The 17,503-nt window shown below is 43.3% G+C and overlaps 2 protein-coding genes across 2 annotated transcripts in view; both read left to right on the top strand.

The window, feature by feature from the left end:
* Positions 1 to 592: 592 nt before the first annotated feature.
* Positions 593 to 4,676, top strand: LOC137880005 (uncharacterized). Its single transcript, XM_068721060.1, has 3 exons — positions 593 to 684; positions 1,938 to 2,567; positions 3,414 to 4,676. Exons 1-3 carry the CDS (start codon positions 636 to 638, stop codon positions 3,902 to 3,904), a joined length of 1,170 nt encoding a protein of 389 aa, XP_068577161.1. The 5' UTR covers positions 593 to 635; the 3' UTR covers positions 3,905 to 4,676.
* A 4,374-nt stretch (positions 4,677 to 9,050) lies between these two features.
* Positions 9,051 to 17,503, top strand: part of rasgef1ba (RasGEF domain family, member 1Ba) — a 31,784-nt gene continuing 23,331 nt past the window's right edge. Inside the window, exons 1-3 of the mRNA XM_068720704.1 lie at positions 9,051 to 9,383; positions 16,742 to 16,924; positions 17,281 to 17,403. Coding sequence (XP_068576805.1) covers positions 16,748 to 16,924; positions 17,281 to 17,403 — 300 coding nt within the window. The 5' untranslated portion in view covers positions 9,051 to 9,383; positions 16,742 to 16,747. The remainder of the gene's footprint in view (positions 9,384 to 16,741; positions 16,925 to 17,280; positions 17,404 to 17,503) is intronic.

Below are 17,503 nucleotides of genomic sequence, written 5' to 3'. Positions count from 1 at the left end.
ATCATAAGATTTTGGATAAATAACGAATTGAATATGCAGGAAACGTATCACGTTGCATCACAGCTTCGTCAAAGGTTGCACATTATATTTGCAAAAACTCACAGTGCACTTGTTTGAATAAATATCCTGCAACACACAGTGCTATATGAATATACTGCATATTAAAAAGGAATGAATACGTAATGTCAATGTCTCATAGTATCCTTCTTTGATACAATAACATAAAACTTTAATGATCCCAGAGGAGATGTGAATAATTATAGGACCTGTAAAGATACAATATGTAGGACTAATGGGAGCTTTGCAGATTGAGGCGAAAATAATTTAAGAATATGTAACACATTGTCAGTACAATATGCAAATGAGTTTTATGGGCAAGATATTGCTTTGGTGTGCACAATAAAAAAACGACACAGGAGAAATTAGTGCAGAGTACAATGTTATTATTCCATTAAGTTATTTGTCTTATGTGTCATTACTGTCATCATAGTCTTTTTTTATTTATTTTTCTGTATGAATTTATTTAGTTTTCACACAACTCATAGCCACACGTAACGTGACGTCACGCGCTGGAAGCGACGTCACCCGGAAATGAGCGTCGTCGCTCTGTTTACATTTTCTTCAGAGCGTTAAAAATGAATCCTCCGATGATCAACTCCACCAGCTCCGTTTCGACGACCAAAAGTAAGAATCCTTTATATCACCGACATGTTTTTATTGTTGTTTAACAGGCAGCAGAGAGTCAGAAGTAGACAAACACAGTCGTGTAGCTATAGGTTAGCTAACTGTTAGCCGCTAACATTATTAGCTGTGTTTGTTACAAGGAGCAGAGTTAGCTTCCTGGTTATTAAGCTGTGGAACCATTCGTTTGCTAATTATGCTGTTTGCACGATGACATCCTGAGTGTTTAAATGTTATATTAGTCTAGTATTGTCCATTATGTATCTGAATTAGCTTGCTGGCTAACCTTCCAACTTCACATGGAAGTTGTCACACTGTAACGTTCAGTTTCAGCTCACAGCTTGCTATCTGGCTAATTAGCAAGAATGAGTAATGTGAGAACATGATCTCTGCTAGAGAGGGACATGACTCAATGTTTCTGAATCCAGCCAGGGTTACTGGCACTATTATAAACTGTGTTATTAAAGCCAGTTTATAAATTTATAGGTAAGTTTAGTTCCTAACTTCTGCAATTCATGCAGAATCTATCTCAAGTAGCCTTTATTGCCCTGCATAATTATGTGTCATGAGGAGCATACACCGAATCATGCATCATCGTTACCCAAAAGCTGTGCACATGTTTGGATGAGTTGATCACCTGCATGCTTCTACTTTAGGATCACATAGTTAGATGTAGAGAATGATTAAGAACGCCGGTTGTGTGTGTGTATAGCTGCTACTCTGCTGTGGTTGTTATCTCTCGAACAGTTCAGACCAATGCAGTGATAGACAGACGATGTATTATGGCATCACACTGGAAGGTGTTTCTAATATTTCCCACCTCTTACATGTCAATGAGGATGGAGTAATAATGCATCAAGTAACACCTCTCAGTATATATATCGCAGTATAGTTCAATAGCGCCACAAACTGCAACGGAGTGTAGTTTTCTACCAGCGATGAGTAACATCTCCACCCTGACTACAATCAATTTGATTTAATTTAATGTGTGATTTGGAGGTTTTACCTTTTCGTGGAATTTGTTTTCCAACCTCGCACCTGCAGGTATTATGTGTTTGTTAATGCTCCGTCTACTATAGTTGCACAAAACCTCAGATTACGGCAGAAAATCCCTTTTCAGGAAGTGATCCTTTTGCTAATTCAGATCAAGTGTCAAGAGTTGTAGCGCATGTCCATTCAACGATCCTAGCCCCAGACCACCAGCCGTCCTCGGCGACGTCGCAGACTTCTTTTCATCCGTGTCTCTGTATGCGCAGGAAAACGAGAAGCCGAGCGCTCCGTTAACTGGACGGTGGAGGAAACTCAGGTGCTGCTGTGCGCCTGGAGCGACGAGCGCATCCAGAAGAGTCTGGCGGAGAACCTGCGCAACCGGCACGTCTTCAAACACCTCTCGACCCGCATGAGTGAAACGGGCTTCTCTCGGAGTCCGCACCAGTGCCGGCTTCGAGTGAAGACTCTGAAGGCCAACTACGTGAGAGCCAAACTGCAGAGGAGTGTCGACAGCTCGCAGCCTTGCACTTTCAGATATTTTGCAGAGATGGATGCGGTTTTGGGCCGGAGGTCAGCGGGAGGGCCTTATTTTGTTTCTCCGGAGCGGATGGCGGCACATCGCCCTGACTCCGTTGACGGGACAGGAAGTATCCCGCCAGATTTAAACTCTAGTATCGAGATTAGCGAACACCATTTTGGTTCTTTGGGGAGGGCGGGAAGACAGTGTTTGAGCTCTCTAGAGGAGAAGGGAGGCCATCAGACGTGGCAGCTAGACTCTGAAGTCAAGCTGGAGGACGGAGAAGATTCGACGGACGAGTACGAGTTCAGCAATTCAGGGTTCCCACAGCGACACCATGGACTCTATCTGGAATCCTCCATCCATCATGAAATGACTGGTATGTACTGTGATTATTCTATAATTCATTACAGGCTAAACATAATACCCACCAAATATTTAATAATTCTAATAAATAATAAAATGGATTTGGCACATTCGCATCTGCCACGTGGCTGTTTATTTTAAGTTTCTTATGTTCTTATAGTTTTCATCTTCACTAGATTATAACCTGACCTGAGACACATGAACCATTTTTATTATAATTATATTATATATATTAATGAAATGAGCTTAAATAAGATGTTAATAATTAGGTTGACCAATATTTTTATATCCAATTGTAAAAACATACTTTTATTATAGTGTAGTCTTTATTAAATGAGCAACACAATAAATAACATTCATAATCATTTTAATAAAAAGTAAAATACTGTTTAACGTCAGCACCAGAGATGGAATGTAAATTCAGCATATGATTTTAATATTACACTTATCTATATCTGCGTTTTTTAATACTTGTGCAGTCGGTTCACATTTTTCCGATCGTTTGTTGTTCGATCAGATAGCAAAACAAATTAAAAATGTCATTTTAGAAGAGCAGCTGTTTTCTGTGCAAATGATAACAAAGCTTCTGACTCGACTGTTTATCGCGGTGACCATCTTTAAATCGCTTCGGTTTTGTCAGACTGTCAATAACCATAAGATATTCAGTATCACAGAAGATGAAGAAAAGCAGCAAAAAGTCCCACTAGAGTAGCTGGAGCCAGAGACAGTTTAAATCATTTAGAAATAATGAATGTACTGTCGATGTACTAATCCATTAATTGACTGAGTGTTTAATCTACAAAGATGATCCTCTCATCAGTAATAATCGTATTCCTGTATCTTACATCCTGTTTCATAGGTCCACAAGTGGAAAACAGCTTGAGGACTCCTTCCCCACATGTCGTACCACCTCCACCTCCCCCTCCTCCCCCTCTTCCCCAATCCGCTGCCTCTCCTCTCCCTGCACCCCCAGATCCAATCCCCAACACCCTCCCCACCTGTGCTCCTCATCGCCCTGAGTCCTCCTGCCTCGAGCACATGTCGGAGGGCTTCCTGCGGCTGGCGTCGGAGACGCGGGGCCTGCTGGTGCAGCTGGAGAGCCAGCGGCAGGAGCAAGCTCGCTGGCATCAGGATCTCCTGGCACAGTGGCTGGAGAGGGAGGAGCGCCGGCAGAGGGAGGCGGCCGAGAGGGAGGAGAGGAGGGAGAAAGCTCGCATGGAGCACGAGATCAGGGTCCTGGAGCTCCTCACCGGTCTAGCCAGAGAACAGAGGTGTAAATGTGGAGGCAGCCAGACCGCCGCAGAGCCACCAGCTGGTCCGAATCATACCATGAACAAAGGAGGAAATTAGGATGAACTAACACTAAGGGAATTTTTTTTAACCCAAAGTGTGGAATAGTATTCAAGCTCAGGTGGAACCAAATGACGCAGAAACAGTCGCTTCAGGGCGGCTGGGATGAAGCCTTAATCCGGAGTGATACGGACGGAAATTTTAATCAAAACCAAATTCAGGAAAAGACTCAAAATCCCAAGAGTCTGTGAGGAAGATGATCGGTCGAAGAAATTACAGGTCAAGTGTTGAGAAGATTATTTTTCATCTGTGAGGGGATTTCTTAGGTGTGCCTTGATTGCACCAAATGTAATGGAAACTGTTTCATGCACTTTTATATAAATTAAAAAAACAAAACAAGATATTTTCAATCCCTTTCTTTTTGCCACTGGGATTTGTTTACCAACATTGTTGCCTTCTGGCACTAATGGAAAAGTCTTTTGTCTCACTGATAGTTGGCAATATTGACACGTTGCTCAACAACCCGAGTGACGACTTCATCACTTCTGTTAGTCTGCATTCACACCCAATCAGGCGTTGCTGCCGTTAGCGCTGGCTTGTTCCTCGGTGTTGGAGTGTAACTTAAATGGGCTCGTTTGCTTTGAACGCTGGTTACATGTTTGGCAACCGCAGCGCGACGTCGACTTTTTGTAACGAAGCGCACACAGCACTCGATCAGCGTTTTCCGTCGCGGTTAAAGCGCTACAAAGATGTCCGAGTATTTTACAAAGACGGCCAAATCACTTTGAATGCTTTAGAAACAGAACTTAAATAAAATCTTCATTTGAGTAAATATCTGTCAAAATCAAATGACTTATTTTATGTATTCAATGCATTCTTTACAGGGCTTGTTTAAAGGCAACAAAAGTAGTCCATGAATATGCAACTGAGCACTTTTTAAATATTTGTAATATATATTATGTATTACAGTTGACATGCAGTAAATACAAAGATTCTGACTGTACAGTATATGGTGATGCATTCTAGCTGTTGTGGCTGATTATTATCAGTCTAAATATTTGTGATTTATTGATTACATGCTCTGTGTTTCTGAAACCTTTTGTAAACTAATTCAAACTCCAACTAGACCTTAAATTAAAGCTTAAGATGCACAATTCAATTCAAGTCTTCAACGTAAAGCTGTCAGTTAATGTGGATGCATTAGATCTACATAAATGAGAAATGTTTTTCTGTGACACAAAGAAGACGTCGCACAGAGAGTTCTGACATTAACGGGGTGAAGGGAAAATATTCAAATCTTGACTATAATAATTATTTATTGCTTAGTCATCAGCCTTCATCCCGAAACAATAACAGTCAGAGAAAAAGAGAAAATAAATGAAAGAAGGTAATGCAAAAAATAAATTTTGAAAAATAAAAAAAAAAAGCAAAATATATGTGAATGTCATTACAGAGGTCCCTCAGTGTTAAAGGGGTATTCATCGTTTCTCAGGGTGTTTGTCCGAGTGTCCGTGAGCAGCACCGTGACCTTTGACCTGGCTGCTGCATCGGGCGGCACAAATGGGAAAGCTCTCACTGTAGATTCCCGATGCCTATCTTCACCGCTCCGCTCTGTTGAGGCTATATGTGGAGCGCAGCACAAACATCAAGTCGGTGTTTATTTATTTTAAATCCAGCACATCGGACTGGATATCACGCTCGCGTAAGAGACCTTTAGCACAGTTCTGGTCCTTCAGCGTGGCTCTTTGGAAACATCTCGTGTCTTAAGTTCTTCTGTGGACACATTGTACCTTTTACATGACCATGACTGATGGTCTGATTTGTGATGTATGTTTTTGCTGTTAAACCCTGAGTGGTCTTTTTCAGCACACTCTTTATTTATGAAACCTCCGGACTGTTGCTGCCCCACGCTGATTCTTACCTGGATGGACAAACACGGGCTGCCCTGAAGGTACAGAGTGTGAACTTGTTGGCTTGGGCATTTCCCACTTACTTCAGCTGTAGAGAATGCTAATCAACACTGGTCAGACCAGTATTCTGTCATACGGACGTGTTTCAAACCAGATATGGGAATACTTAAAGAATACAGCTTTCTTATTGTCAACAAATCCAGCAAGGACCGTTTCTACTAACAAGTGTGTGTGTATCCTGAGCCGGATACATCTTCTTCTTCTGAGCCAAAGAGCTCCATTGTTGTTCAAAAAATGATTGAAAACACTCCAGTGAGCCACACTGGGTGACATGTTCCTACATGAACATGAATAATCTCGTTAATTTTGACTCGATCCAACGTGCACCGTACTGCTGCTCCAAATTCTCCCTAGAAAACCAAAAGTGGATTAATCCACCGGTGAAAAAAGTCCCCAACATTACCTGTATTTCCTGCTGGTTGAGTGTTGTTTGTTAAGAACAACAGTGCACAGCTGTTTTAGGAAATCACTTGAGCCTTCTTTAAAAATTAAGCTAGATATTATATTTCAACCCAATTGCCAGAGGAAAATGTTGGCTTTGTACGTTTCTTCCAAACCAAGAGGTACGTTGAATGTTGACATCTCTTGATCCAGGAACACGTTTCATAAATACGTTTTTGTTAAAACTACTTGGTTAAGGTTAGATAGACGATCAAGATTTGTATTAAAATGAATAACTATCGCCCCTTGCAGACTTTCTCATGTAAGATAACGCAACAAGCATAAGGACAATGTTTTGTCCTTATGCTTTTTTCAAAACTTTTGGTTTCACACGGGACTCGAACAGCGGTCTCCTGGGTGAAAGTGAGCCGTCCCTAAAAGACAAAGACCTAAATGGGAAGATATTGGGTTCAAGAACTTGTTAACCTAATTCCAAATACACACAATTATACTGTTTCTTGACCAAGTTGAATGGCAAAAAAATGTCCAGTTGAAATGAGAGCCTGCTTTGGACCATTGTTCATGTTGTCTATTGTTTTCTGTGTCCAACGCAAACACTGAAACCCTCATCTTTGTGGTCAAACTCTGTGCAGTCCTTTAAGCGAGAGGGATTAGTGCCTATACGTTAATCTGCGCTAATACCAGATTACGTAATACCTCTGGATGTAGACGAGATTTGGGATGCTTTGCTGTTGTTATACCGTGGCTTATTACTCTGTGGAGAAAAGTCCGACTCTACAGCTCAACAAACATCCAGTATGAAGTGAAAGAGAAATAAATCAGAACGACACAATGTCTGTGATGACACTGCATCAAAGGGATTAATACATTTAAATATAATTGTGGTTGGTTTGTGTGTTTACTTCATTCAATCTGTACACTTGCTGTGTGTGTGTGTGTGTGTGTGTGTGTGTGTGTGTGTGTGTGTGTGTGTGTGTGTGTGTGTGTGTGTGTGTGTGTGTGTGTGTGGGGAAATCCAATGATTCAGTCCCATTCTGGATTATTCACACACATATATTGCCTATATATATATTTTGTTGTGTTGGGGACAGAGAAAGAGACTCGGCTCTACCATTTAATTTCATGCGGCAGCTTTTTTCTCTGATATAATCTGTACAAAAAAAATTATAATTAGTTTCTATCGGTCGCCGTGAAGCTCCAGTTTACATGACCTGAACTTCAAACGTGTGTGAGAGAGAGAGAGAGAGAGAGAGAGAGAGAGAGAGAGAGAGAGAGAGAGAGAGAGATAAAAATGGGAGAAAGGAGGGGGGGGAAGGAGGCCGGAGAGGGAGGTGAAGAGAATAAATTCAAGATTTTTATGGTTGAGCGTGAAATTGTAACCTTAGCTTGGAGCCATTGTTCCCTCTGTGGCTCCTCTACAGGTCACAATGAATAAACACACTAAATATACAGAGCAGGACATGTGATAATGAATATTTTATTGTATTGTCGTCATATTGTCATGATCTAGGGATGACTGTGTTGGCCTGTTGGTCCACCATTTTGTTCCAGACTGAATGAGATGGATTGCCGTGACATTTCGTCCAGACATTCATGGTCCCCAGACGATGACTCCTACTGACTTTTACTCCAGTGTACCATAATGTTGACTGTAGAGTGTTTTTTTAGGGAAATATCTTAGCTATTGGAAGGATTTTTTATTATCTCAGCCAGGCAAAAGGAGAGAGTTTATGTGTTCGGTTGTGTGTGACTGAGTGAGTGTTCACCTCTGTCCACAGCTAAGAGGCACCATATTTTGGGTGGCTAGTTATGGCTGCAAGCTCAAGGACCTCTGGTGGTTACGGTGACTCACACTGTCTCTGAACACCTTTAATAGTTTTTATACGGCCATTTACTGCCTGCTGAGTCCTGACTGAACTGGCCTGTAGGGGCCACTAGTGATACCACAGCTGAGTGCATCGCCGATCCCCATCCACTACTCTGCAGTCAGGTACACAGTGGGGTGGAAACAGTTTGCACGTTCTTGTTGCTTTGCTTGTAAAATGTTATATTTCTACTTGTTTTTGAGTTTGAATGAAGTCTGTTTGACGATGCTTTACAGCACCGGTTGTATTCATTTCATCACACGATACATTGCAGACACACATCGTGGAGATCTGCACTCTAAGTGCAAATTACACATTCATGTTCCCCTCAGGATGAATTGTATTTTCCTCGGGGATCCCCCGACTTTCCAAAATGTCAAAATGTTTAATTTGTCCGGTAGTTTCATTTATTAACAACCTGGGAAATTCCCATCAGCCACAGCTGTACTAATGTAATGGGAAAAATATATTTTCCAAAACACTTTGTGTTGCTAATTAGCAAATGTTAACACGCTAAACTAAGATGGTGGACATGGTTTATTATAAATAAATAAAAATACACCACTCAAAGATACTGAAGAACCTCATATCACCACACAGACAGAAACTGATCTTAAACCTGAGAAAATAGAAAACTTTCAATTTATTTGCCAGGCTGCATTATTATTTTATTTCTTTTGGATTTAGATCGGCGACACTTAATCCAACATATTCCTGTGTAGGCCAAATAAAATCAATCTGAGTTGAAACATGCACGAGGAAGAGTGAGAGCGATACAGATGGAAGAAGTTTCGATGCAGAAAGAGAAAGAGAAATGAAATTGAAAACGAGGGAGGAGGGGGAGGATGAGAGGTAAGGGAGGGAGGGAAGGAAGGGAGGGGGGGTTCTCTCCTCTGATTGGCTGCTGCCGCTCCCCTCACAATAAAGTCTTGAGGCTGCTCGCGGCTCCGCAGCTCAGACTCACGAGAGAGGAGCGACGGAGCAGCAGCAGCAGAAGCAGAAGCACAGCCGGAGCTGTCATTCATTTTCATGCGGATTCTTCTTCTCTCCACGAGCAAACCCGCTCCGCTGTAACCGGCAATACACGTTCTGCTTTCCCGCATTTGCACCTGAACAATGCTGCAGTGAGGGAGCGGAGGACTGGAGAAGGGACTGCTGGGTTTCACCGCCTCGGGTTTATTCACATGTAAAAACAGAAAAGAAAGAAGAAAAAGGAGAAAGTGTCGCCTGTTGGAAGGAGGTTTTGCATCATTTCTGGAAAGAATACGAGGTTAATTCGCACCTGGATTCCTGCTTGCTGAGGTGAGCTGTGCGCATTGATTGAGGGGATATTTAAGGATTGTTGACTGAATGTGATGCTGTTTGTGCACCTTGGAAGCACAGTGCTTGTCCAAAATGCGCGCAGGTGGTGGTGGAGAGAGCGCACTTAATTTCCAGCGTGTAAAATAACCGACCACTCAATTTAAAGCTCTTTTATACTAATATTAATACATCAGCTCGAGTTTAATATTGTTTAAATCGACCCTTTTATTGCAGCCGGCAATGCGCTTTTATTGATTTTATCCAAATGTGTTATCTCCAGGATCAAAACAAACCGGAGTAATGATACCATGTATACTATGGAGTGTGTGTATATTTACATTTTTCCCAAAGTGACCCCTTAAATGGGATATTATTTTTTTTTTAAAGAACAGTGTCAATGGCGGACTATTTTTAACCCGCACTACCTTCTGTTTAAGAGGATTCCCCCCCCCCCCCCCCCCCCCCCCCCCCCCTCTCCGCATCTCCTCCTGCAAAGACAGCGGGGGATCAGTGAAGTTAATCCCGCATCTCTCCTGAGTTACTCTGCCCTCTTCTCCTTGGCTTTGCGTGTCGCCGCTCGGTAGTACGAGCACGCGTCGGGCTCTCCTTAATGTGCTGACCATGTTAAATCCGTTTATTGGCGATTTGTTGGCAGGACTGTGGCCGGCGGACAGTGTGTGTACTTGAATGAGTTATTGTTGCTGTGGATTTGCGTTGCTACTGTATTCTGGTGTTGTGTAGTAGCGGCGGTTGTGGTGGGCTTTGTTTCTGCAAATGCAGACAAATGGATGCTTTTGGGAAATGGGTTATTGAAGGTTTTTGGTGCAAGTGGTGGTGTTTATCACTTAATAAGACACACAATCTAAATCAGTGGATGGAATTTCCTAATTGCAGATGCTCATCTTTTTGTTTTCTGGAGCGTTTTATTGACTAAAGTTGGTTGAAAAGGGAAAGCGTGGTTATATTCAACTGTTGTTTCCAAATCAGTGAAGCATGTTCTGACTACACGCTGAAATACAGTCTTTTAAATGTGGTGAATCTATTTGATTCATAACAGAGATGTCTAAAATCAAACTTCCCCTTTTTAAAACTAAATTTAGCCCACGTTTCAACACAGATGACTGGACATCTTTTGACCTGCTAATTGTCAAATCACTACTTTTAGAGAAGTCTGAGGTCAGGAATTTCCCAGTCTAGATGCATCGTGAATGAAGCCTCATACTCTAAGTTTACTGGTCACCGTTTTGCAAAAAGCAATGCGTCTCACCTCAAAACACAAGTTTAAATTTGTCTGTTTGACGTTTCTGTACTTGTTGCATTTTAGCCTATTCGGTTTATTTAATCATGGGAAGAATCAGAAGTAGAAGCCATAAAGCTGTTGTTTCTGCGGTGGTGTCCCTCTGTGCAGGATGTTTTAGTGTCTGCGGGGGACGATGACCTCACATGGCTGACAAGTACTGATGATGCCAGGTGACAGAATCCTGAATGGAAGTTGTGATTTTTACCACTCAGTGCCACAGCTGCAAACATTATCCTCAGTCTAAACACTGTTGGTAGAACAACACTTGAGAGAGACAAAGATTTATCTGCGTGTCTGTTTCACACTCTGAATGTTCTCCCTATAAAGACATGTCCCAAGTCATTTGGTCCAAGTCTCAAGCAAGTCCCAAGATACGGCAGGTCAAATTACAGTTTCTTGAGTGGGAAAATGGACTCTGCTTGATAAAAATGAAGTGGGACGTACTTGACCAAATGATTGAGTCTTGGACCAAATGATTTGTGACTTGCTCACTTGGACCACGTGTCTTGGGACTTGCTTGAGACTTGGACCAACTAACTTGGGACTTGGTTGGGACTGGGAACAAATCACTTGGGACTTCCTGTTATGTGACCAAACGATTGGGACTCAATCGAGACTTGAACCAAATGGGTTTTGGACTTAATTGAGACATGAACCAAATAGCTTGGGACTTGCTTGGATCTTGAACAAAATGACTCGAGACACGTGTCTAGTTAACAGGTTGGATGGGAAGATGTGGGGCTTTCCCGTGTTCTAGTCCCACTTCTTGATCGCAGCCCTCTCAGAAAGGTGTATTTTCTTCTAACTTAATACTCTTCAGACTAGTTTAGTTGTAAGTACTTCTGACCACACGCGTCAGCTTCAAACAACAACACCACCAAACCATCCAGCCGTCTTTATTTAGACGACTTCCACTCTTCCACTGTGGCCCGTTCGCTGTCCTGTGCAGCCACTCGGCTATCTCTCACCCTCATTTCCTCGAGCCATGGATGAGTGAGATTCCTCATGCCTTTAAAGTGTTTACACAGTGGAGGAGAGGGGGGGGGGGGGGGCTGTTGATTTACTGTCCGTCCCTCAAAGTGTCTCTGTGCCTTCATCACATTCCCCCACTACTATAGCCTCCTTCTCCCGCCCCAATGAAGCGAAAGCAAAACACCTTTTTTACCGTTTCTCTTCAGCTTTCATTCAGATGGAAACCACCTTCACATTACACTTCATTGCTTTCGTATGTGCGCTCCTCAGTGGTTGCAATAAGACAATCTTATCAAGGAAGTGCTTAAACGGCTGCTGGTGTGCGTCTCGTGAACCAAGGGAATGATTTTCTGTGTGTTCAGACCTTTTCCATTTACAGCCTCTCAAACTGCTGATGGGCGTTCATCAGGAGCGGTCGTTAACACTGCGGGCAGGGGGCGGGAAGAGCCTCCGTCGGATCTTTGATGGCTTGTGTTTTGAGCAAGCTGGGCTCCATCATTTTCTCCCCTCCCCGGGGAAGCAGCCCCGCCCAAATGTTTGGAGGCAAAAATGACCTGAGTAGTAGGTAGTTTCACCTAAATGACGGGGTTTTACTCCTGATGTGACATTTAACCCGGGGAGGTTTGGTGCTTTTTAAGCTGCTGCCCTTCTATTTGAAAATGTACCCACAGGAAAGGAAAAAAAAAAAAAAAAAAAAAGTGAAATATTCTGACATTTCTATAACCTTTTGGTGAAGTGTGGCCTGAAACTGTTGCAACACACGTTACAACACATGATCACCTCTTTTAGTTTAATTTCCAAGTTGCCTGTGTTTGGGTCGAATGACAGTACTACCTCCCGGTGTAAATACTAGGAGGAAGGAGAGAAAGTCCCAGCGTCTCAAGACAACCACGAGAAACACCTGAATCATCCGAGAGACTCGGTGCCTTGTGATACTCAGCGGTTCAGCCAATAAAAAAAAGTGGGAACAGTGTCTGCTTAAAAATAGGCCCGAGTATGAATACTTAAAGAACTGTGGCTAAGAAATTGATCTAGATGTTGTCAAAAAAAAATCCCTTGATTCAAGAAATGTTTACCCAAAAGCAACAATTTGTACGTCAGTTTACAGCTCTATGCCTTACAAAGTACAAAAACATCTTTTGAGAACAAACAGACATAAATTTGAATATCCTCTGTTTTTAAATCCAATTTAAGTCCAAACCAGACTTCTTTCTTTTTTACACATAGAGGCAGATGGCTACACACACACAGCCAGCAAGGCTATAATTAATACCATCTATCCAACCCCCCCCCCCCCCCCCAAAAGAGGGGAGGCAAGCTGTGGCATTTTATTTGTTTACATTCTGCTGCCACCCAGCCAGAAGCCACGTGGAAACCAACAGCAACGTGCTAAGAGTTTGCTTTAGTCAGGCCAGGAGACTTAACATGCCACCCCCACCCCCCCACCCCCACCCTTCACCACAACTACCCACGACACCTGGAGGCCAAATGTAAATGGGCTTTGTTTTTAGGATTATGGTGAAAGCTGCAGCTGGCATGTGTGGAGAACAGACACTGATGGTGATGGTATCTTCTTGCAGCTAAACCAAACTAATTAGCTTTTTTTTTTGGCCTGAGAATAAGGTCTGTTCTCGTCAAAAGTGGCTCTAATGATTGTAAGTAGAACATGTTTTGAAAAAGCAGAAAAAAACAGGTCCAGCAAGAGCATCAATAAAAGTACAAATTTACCATCCAAGATATTTCTTTTTGTGTCGGAGACATTTATCTTCAAAGAAGCCCACCTGCTCCTGGCAGCATGAGATTAATCCGAACTGTTCGCCTTTTCAAAGACATCAGAGAGGGACGGCGATGTCTCACAATACTGAAGATTCAACATGACTTGTTGTAATATTAGATTTCATAAACCCACTTCTTTCACGGGGTGTGTTCTGTTATCTGAGGTTCATATCGGTTTCACCTGTTGAGGTTGAGTGGTTTCGGAACATGAAGGTTGGACTCAACGGCATCAAAAATTCAAAGATAGCTTGAGATTAATAGCCGATATGACTGGTGCCAAATGAAGAAAAGCTGCACCTCTACAATTATTTCCTTAAGTAAGTCAAGAATAATGTCAATAGTAAAATGACTTCAACAATGAAGGGAGTATTAAAATTAATTTTCTGTTGATGGACCAAATCGACCCCCACCTTTTTTTAATGGTAGAAAAACGAGCGTGGGATCAGGGAGTTGGTGGTTTTAGATCCCAGCTGGGAACAGAGACCGAGACACGTTCTCAGTGCTCGATCACCTGCTGCTGTTGATGTGCCCTTCATCTGAAACCCCAGTGGTTTGTTTTTGAGCTGCTCTGTGGACAGCAGATGTCTGTGGTTGGATGCTCCTAAATAGGAAACCGTAACTAAATGGGGCCGTGGAACAGTGCTGCCAAGAAAAGGGCACCAAAGTTCAACAAAATAAACCCTTATTGGTGTAAACAAAGAAGCCTAAACCAGTTGACTTCTAGCAGGGTATCCCTCCATCAGACCCGGTCTCTCCCGCTCGGCTGGGGGGGGGGGACGCCACATGGTGCAGCAGATGCTCTGACTCCTCACGCTCGCCATTCTCATGGAAATGGCCACGGCTGTCTGGCTGCATAATAGCGATGGTCCGAGCGTGTGTGTGTCTGTGCACGCGTGCATTATGCAGCGGCATGTGTGTGTGTGTGTGTGTGTGTGTGTGTGTGTGTGTGTGTGTGTGTGTGTGTGTGTGTGTGTGTGTGTGTGTGTGTGTGTGTGTGTGTGTGTGTGTGTGTGTGTGTGTGTGTGTGTGTGTGTGTGTGAAAGTGAAAGGGTGGGTGGTTTGCCTCGTGTGGTCGGAGGCTTTAAGTGAACTTATGAATAAACGGGTTGTTTAGGGAATCGGACTGTTTGTCTTGTGATTTTTAAAGGTTGAGCTCAAGACTTCGGAAGTATTGAAGTATGTTGTTGATTCCCTCTCTGGTCTGATCAGCAGATGTTTATCCCTTTTTTTTGGGATTTTCTGCAAACCACAGCACAATGTGGTGAAGCCCTCAATATATTTGAACTCCGTGTGTGTGTGTGTGTGTGTGTGTGTGTGTGTGTGTGTGTGTGTGTGTGTGTGTGTGTGTGTGTGTGTGTGTGTGTGTGTGTGTGTGTGTGTGTGTGTGTGTGTGTGTGTGTGTGTGTGTGTGTGTGTGTGTGCGCGCGCGCGCAGGTGTAGTTTAGATGTCCTGGCAGCCCTGTATCCGTCCCTGGCAGCACCGCACCTCGAAGGCTTCCTGACTCGGCAGGCAGCCACGGGGGCAGCATATTGTCAAGAAGGTGTGTGTGTGTGTGTGTGTGTGTGTGTGTGAGAAAAGGGCCCTTTGTGTTTCCCCAACCATAAGTCTGCCCGGCGTGGGATTGAGCCGAAGTGCCAGGTTCAGAGGTCAGAAGGCCGGCAGAGGAAAGTGTGTGTGTGTGAGCTTGTTGTTCTGTTTTTGTGAGGACCAGTTAGCGTTTTAGACCCCAGAGTGAGGACTTTACGACGGTCCTCTGTTCTTTTTAAAGGGCCATTTGAGGGGCCAGGGGGAGACGCCCCAGGCGGAATCAGGAAATGTTGGGTTTTTTCGTGGGCAGTAACTCGACAGGACTCAGACATCAAGTCTCAGTTGTGCTTCAGCCCGCTCCTCCCTTTGATTTCCTCTGGAGAGGAAGTCCCGTGGAGGAGGAGGAAGGTGATGGAAACCTATGTTTGATAAGTTGTCGGGATTGTGTCCACATTAGGGGTGACCCTCCCCGAAACCCTCCCCAAACGGGAACCGGTTCTAAATTAGTAAAGGCTTCCAGATAATTATTTGTACTTTTTAAAGATTTTAGAACTTCTTGTATTGCTGCTCATGAAAGACTATTTGTTTACATCCAAGAATAATAAAGCAATGAAGATTCTTTTCTTAATAATTATCTTTTTTTTTCTCACAAAATCATCCGAAAGAACCGATAAGAGTATCGTTAACGGTACTAGTATGGATAAAATACGACCGATACTCATCCCTAGTCCACATGCTGTCCACACCTCACCGAGCCAGATGTCAGCAAGATCTCTGAGCGGCTGAGCAATCTTCTGAGCGATTGGATGAAAAAAGTCACATTTGAAAAGACAAGCCAAAGCTCTGATAGTTTAGAACGTAGTGATCAATAATAAGTGGATTAGGAGGCAGGATTAGTTTCCATAGGCGTTCTTTCTATGGATCGATGTTAGCGTGACTCATCTCCCATCCTACATCATGAGTTGTTCCTCCTCCTCGACTCCCACGCTCCTCCTCGCCTTGCGTCACACGCTCACACGCGGTAGTGGTGGAAGTAAATGGGCAACGTGATCGCTCCGCGGTGCTTTCGGGGGTAAAGCAAGTGTCATGACGTCCTGCAGGGCGACAGTCTGACCCAGAATCTCTCACAAGCTCGCACACGTTGGAGCACAGATCTTCCTTTTATAAGCTCTCTGTGCGTCGAAAGACCTTTTTGAACGAATGACTTGTTGTCCCACTGCAGATTTCTAGCAAAGTCTAAAATGTGAAACCTCTTGTTTTCTGAGAATTTGCTTATTTCCATCAGTTAAAAGTCGCTGCTTATGAGATGATACACACATTTAGGCTGCAGTTATAGTAGTTCTGTAGAGCAAGGCACTAATGACGCCATAGTTAAGGGTTCAACTCCCCGTGAAGCTCAGTGGGGTCAGAACTCAGTGAAACGTCTATTCTAGTGGTTTTCATTGTAATGCAGATGACTCACAAACCTCCTGCTTTTTATTTTATTTTATTACTCGCTCTCTCATTCTCATGCTTTTTGTGTCTCAACCACAGTTTGCGTTTCAACTTTTTCAGTCAACCATTTGTGCAAATAAACTAAACCCAAACCCAGAAACCTTAAAATGGACAGCAGGGATCCAGAGGAGGACTGGGTGCTGACTGCGTCCAAACCGTCACCGTCTGTGTTTGTGTCTGAGAGCTATTTTTGATTATTTTTTTTTCTGCATCAGCGTCTGCGGTGAGACATGTATCGGACTGTTGACTGACCGTTTCCCGTGTTTTTGCCCTCTTTCTCCGTTGCAGGACAACATGCCTCAGACTCCACCGTTCACGGGTCAGCTGAACACCGGCGGCTACAACAAGAACCTGTACCAGAGCAAGGAGGAAGGCTACTCCGGCCTCCATTATCATGACAACAACCTGGCGTCCGGGTCCCTGGAGGCCCTCATTCACCACTTGGTCCCAACTGTAGACTATTATCCAGATGTGAGTATTGTTGTTTTTTCTAAACATTTCATCCCTAGTGGTTTCTTTTCCTTTGCAGTTCCATCAAAGTAAAGAGGTGAAGCCGTTTTTCTTTTTGTTCTGTCTGAGAAGCTCTAGTGCTTTGAGACCCTCTTAGTGCCAAAGTCTCTTTCCTTGTCTGTCTTTCCTTCCGAAGTTTTGGAATAACATGTTTTAATTCCCCTTTCTTCCTATTTATATATTTTACCGTTTAGGTCTCATTCCCCCCACTGACTTTTCATTTCATGTGGCTTTAAAGCCCATTTTCAAAGATAAATGATCAATTTGACATCATGAGTTTACTTTTGCATTAAACGTATTTTCTTTCTTCTCCACAGAGGGCGTACATCTTCACCTTCCTGCTCAGCTCTCGTCTTTTTATCCGGCCGCACGAACTCATGTCGAAGGTGTGTCACCTGTGCATGGAGCAACAGCGACTCAGCGATCCCCAAGCGGACAAGGTAATAATAACTCATTATAGGAATCGGTGGCACACTGTGGGCTCGTAGCTGTGAACCCACTGCAAAATCTAGACATTTCCACATCCTAGTAGTGGTTATT

This window comes from Cebidichthys violaceus, unplaced genomic scaffold, assembly GCF_023349555.1.
Source record: "Cebidichthys violaceus isolate CVI_PGR_0920_01 unplaced genomic scaffold, fCebVio1.0.p SCAF_26, whole genome shotgun sequence".
In the NCBI taxonomy this organism is placed as follows: domain Eukaryota; kingdom Metazoa; phylum Chordata; class Actinopteri; order Perciformes; family Stichaeidae; genus Cebidichthys; species Cebidichthys violaceus.
The sequence above is the reverse complement of the archived record's forward strand: the minus strand, read 5'-3'. Positions and strand labels throughout refer to the sequence as shown.

Excerpts from the sequence above, each read along its gene's own strand:
- LOC137880005 (XM_068721060.1), top strand. The coding sequence starts at position 636 with ATGAATCCTCCGATGATCAACTCCACCAGCTCCGTTTCGACGACCAAA. Across the intron at positions 685-1,937 it reads CTCCGTTTCGACGACCAAAA|GAAAACGAGAAGCCGAGCGC; the intron begins GTAAGAATCCTT and ends CTGTATGCGCAG. Across the intron at positions 2,568-3,413 it reads CATCCATCATGAAATGACTG|GTCCACAAGTGGAAAACAGC; the intron begins GTATGTACTGTG and ends CCTGTTTCATAG.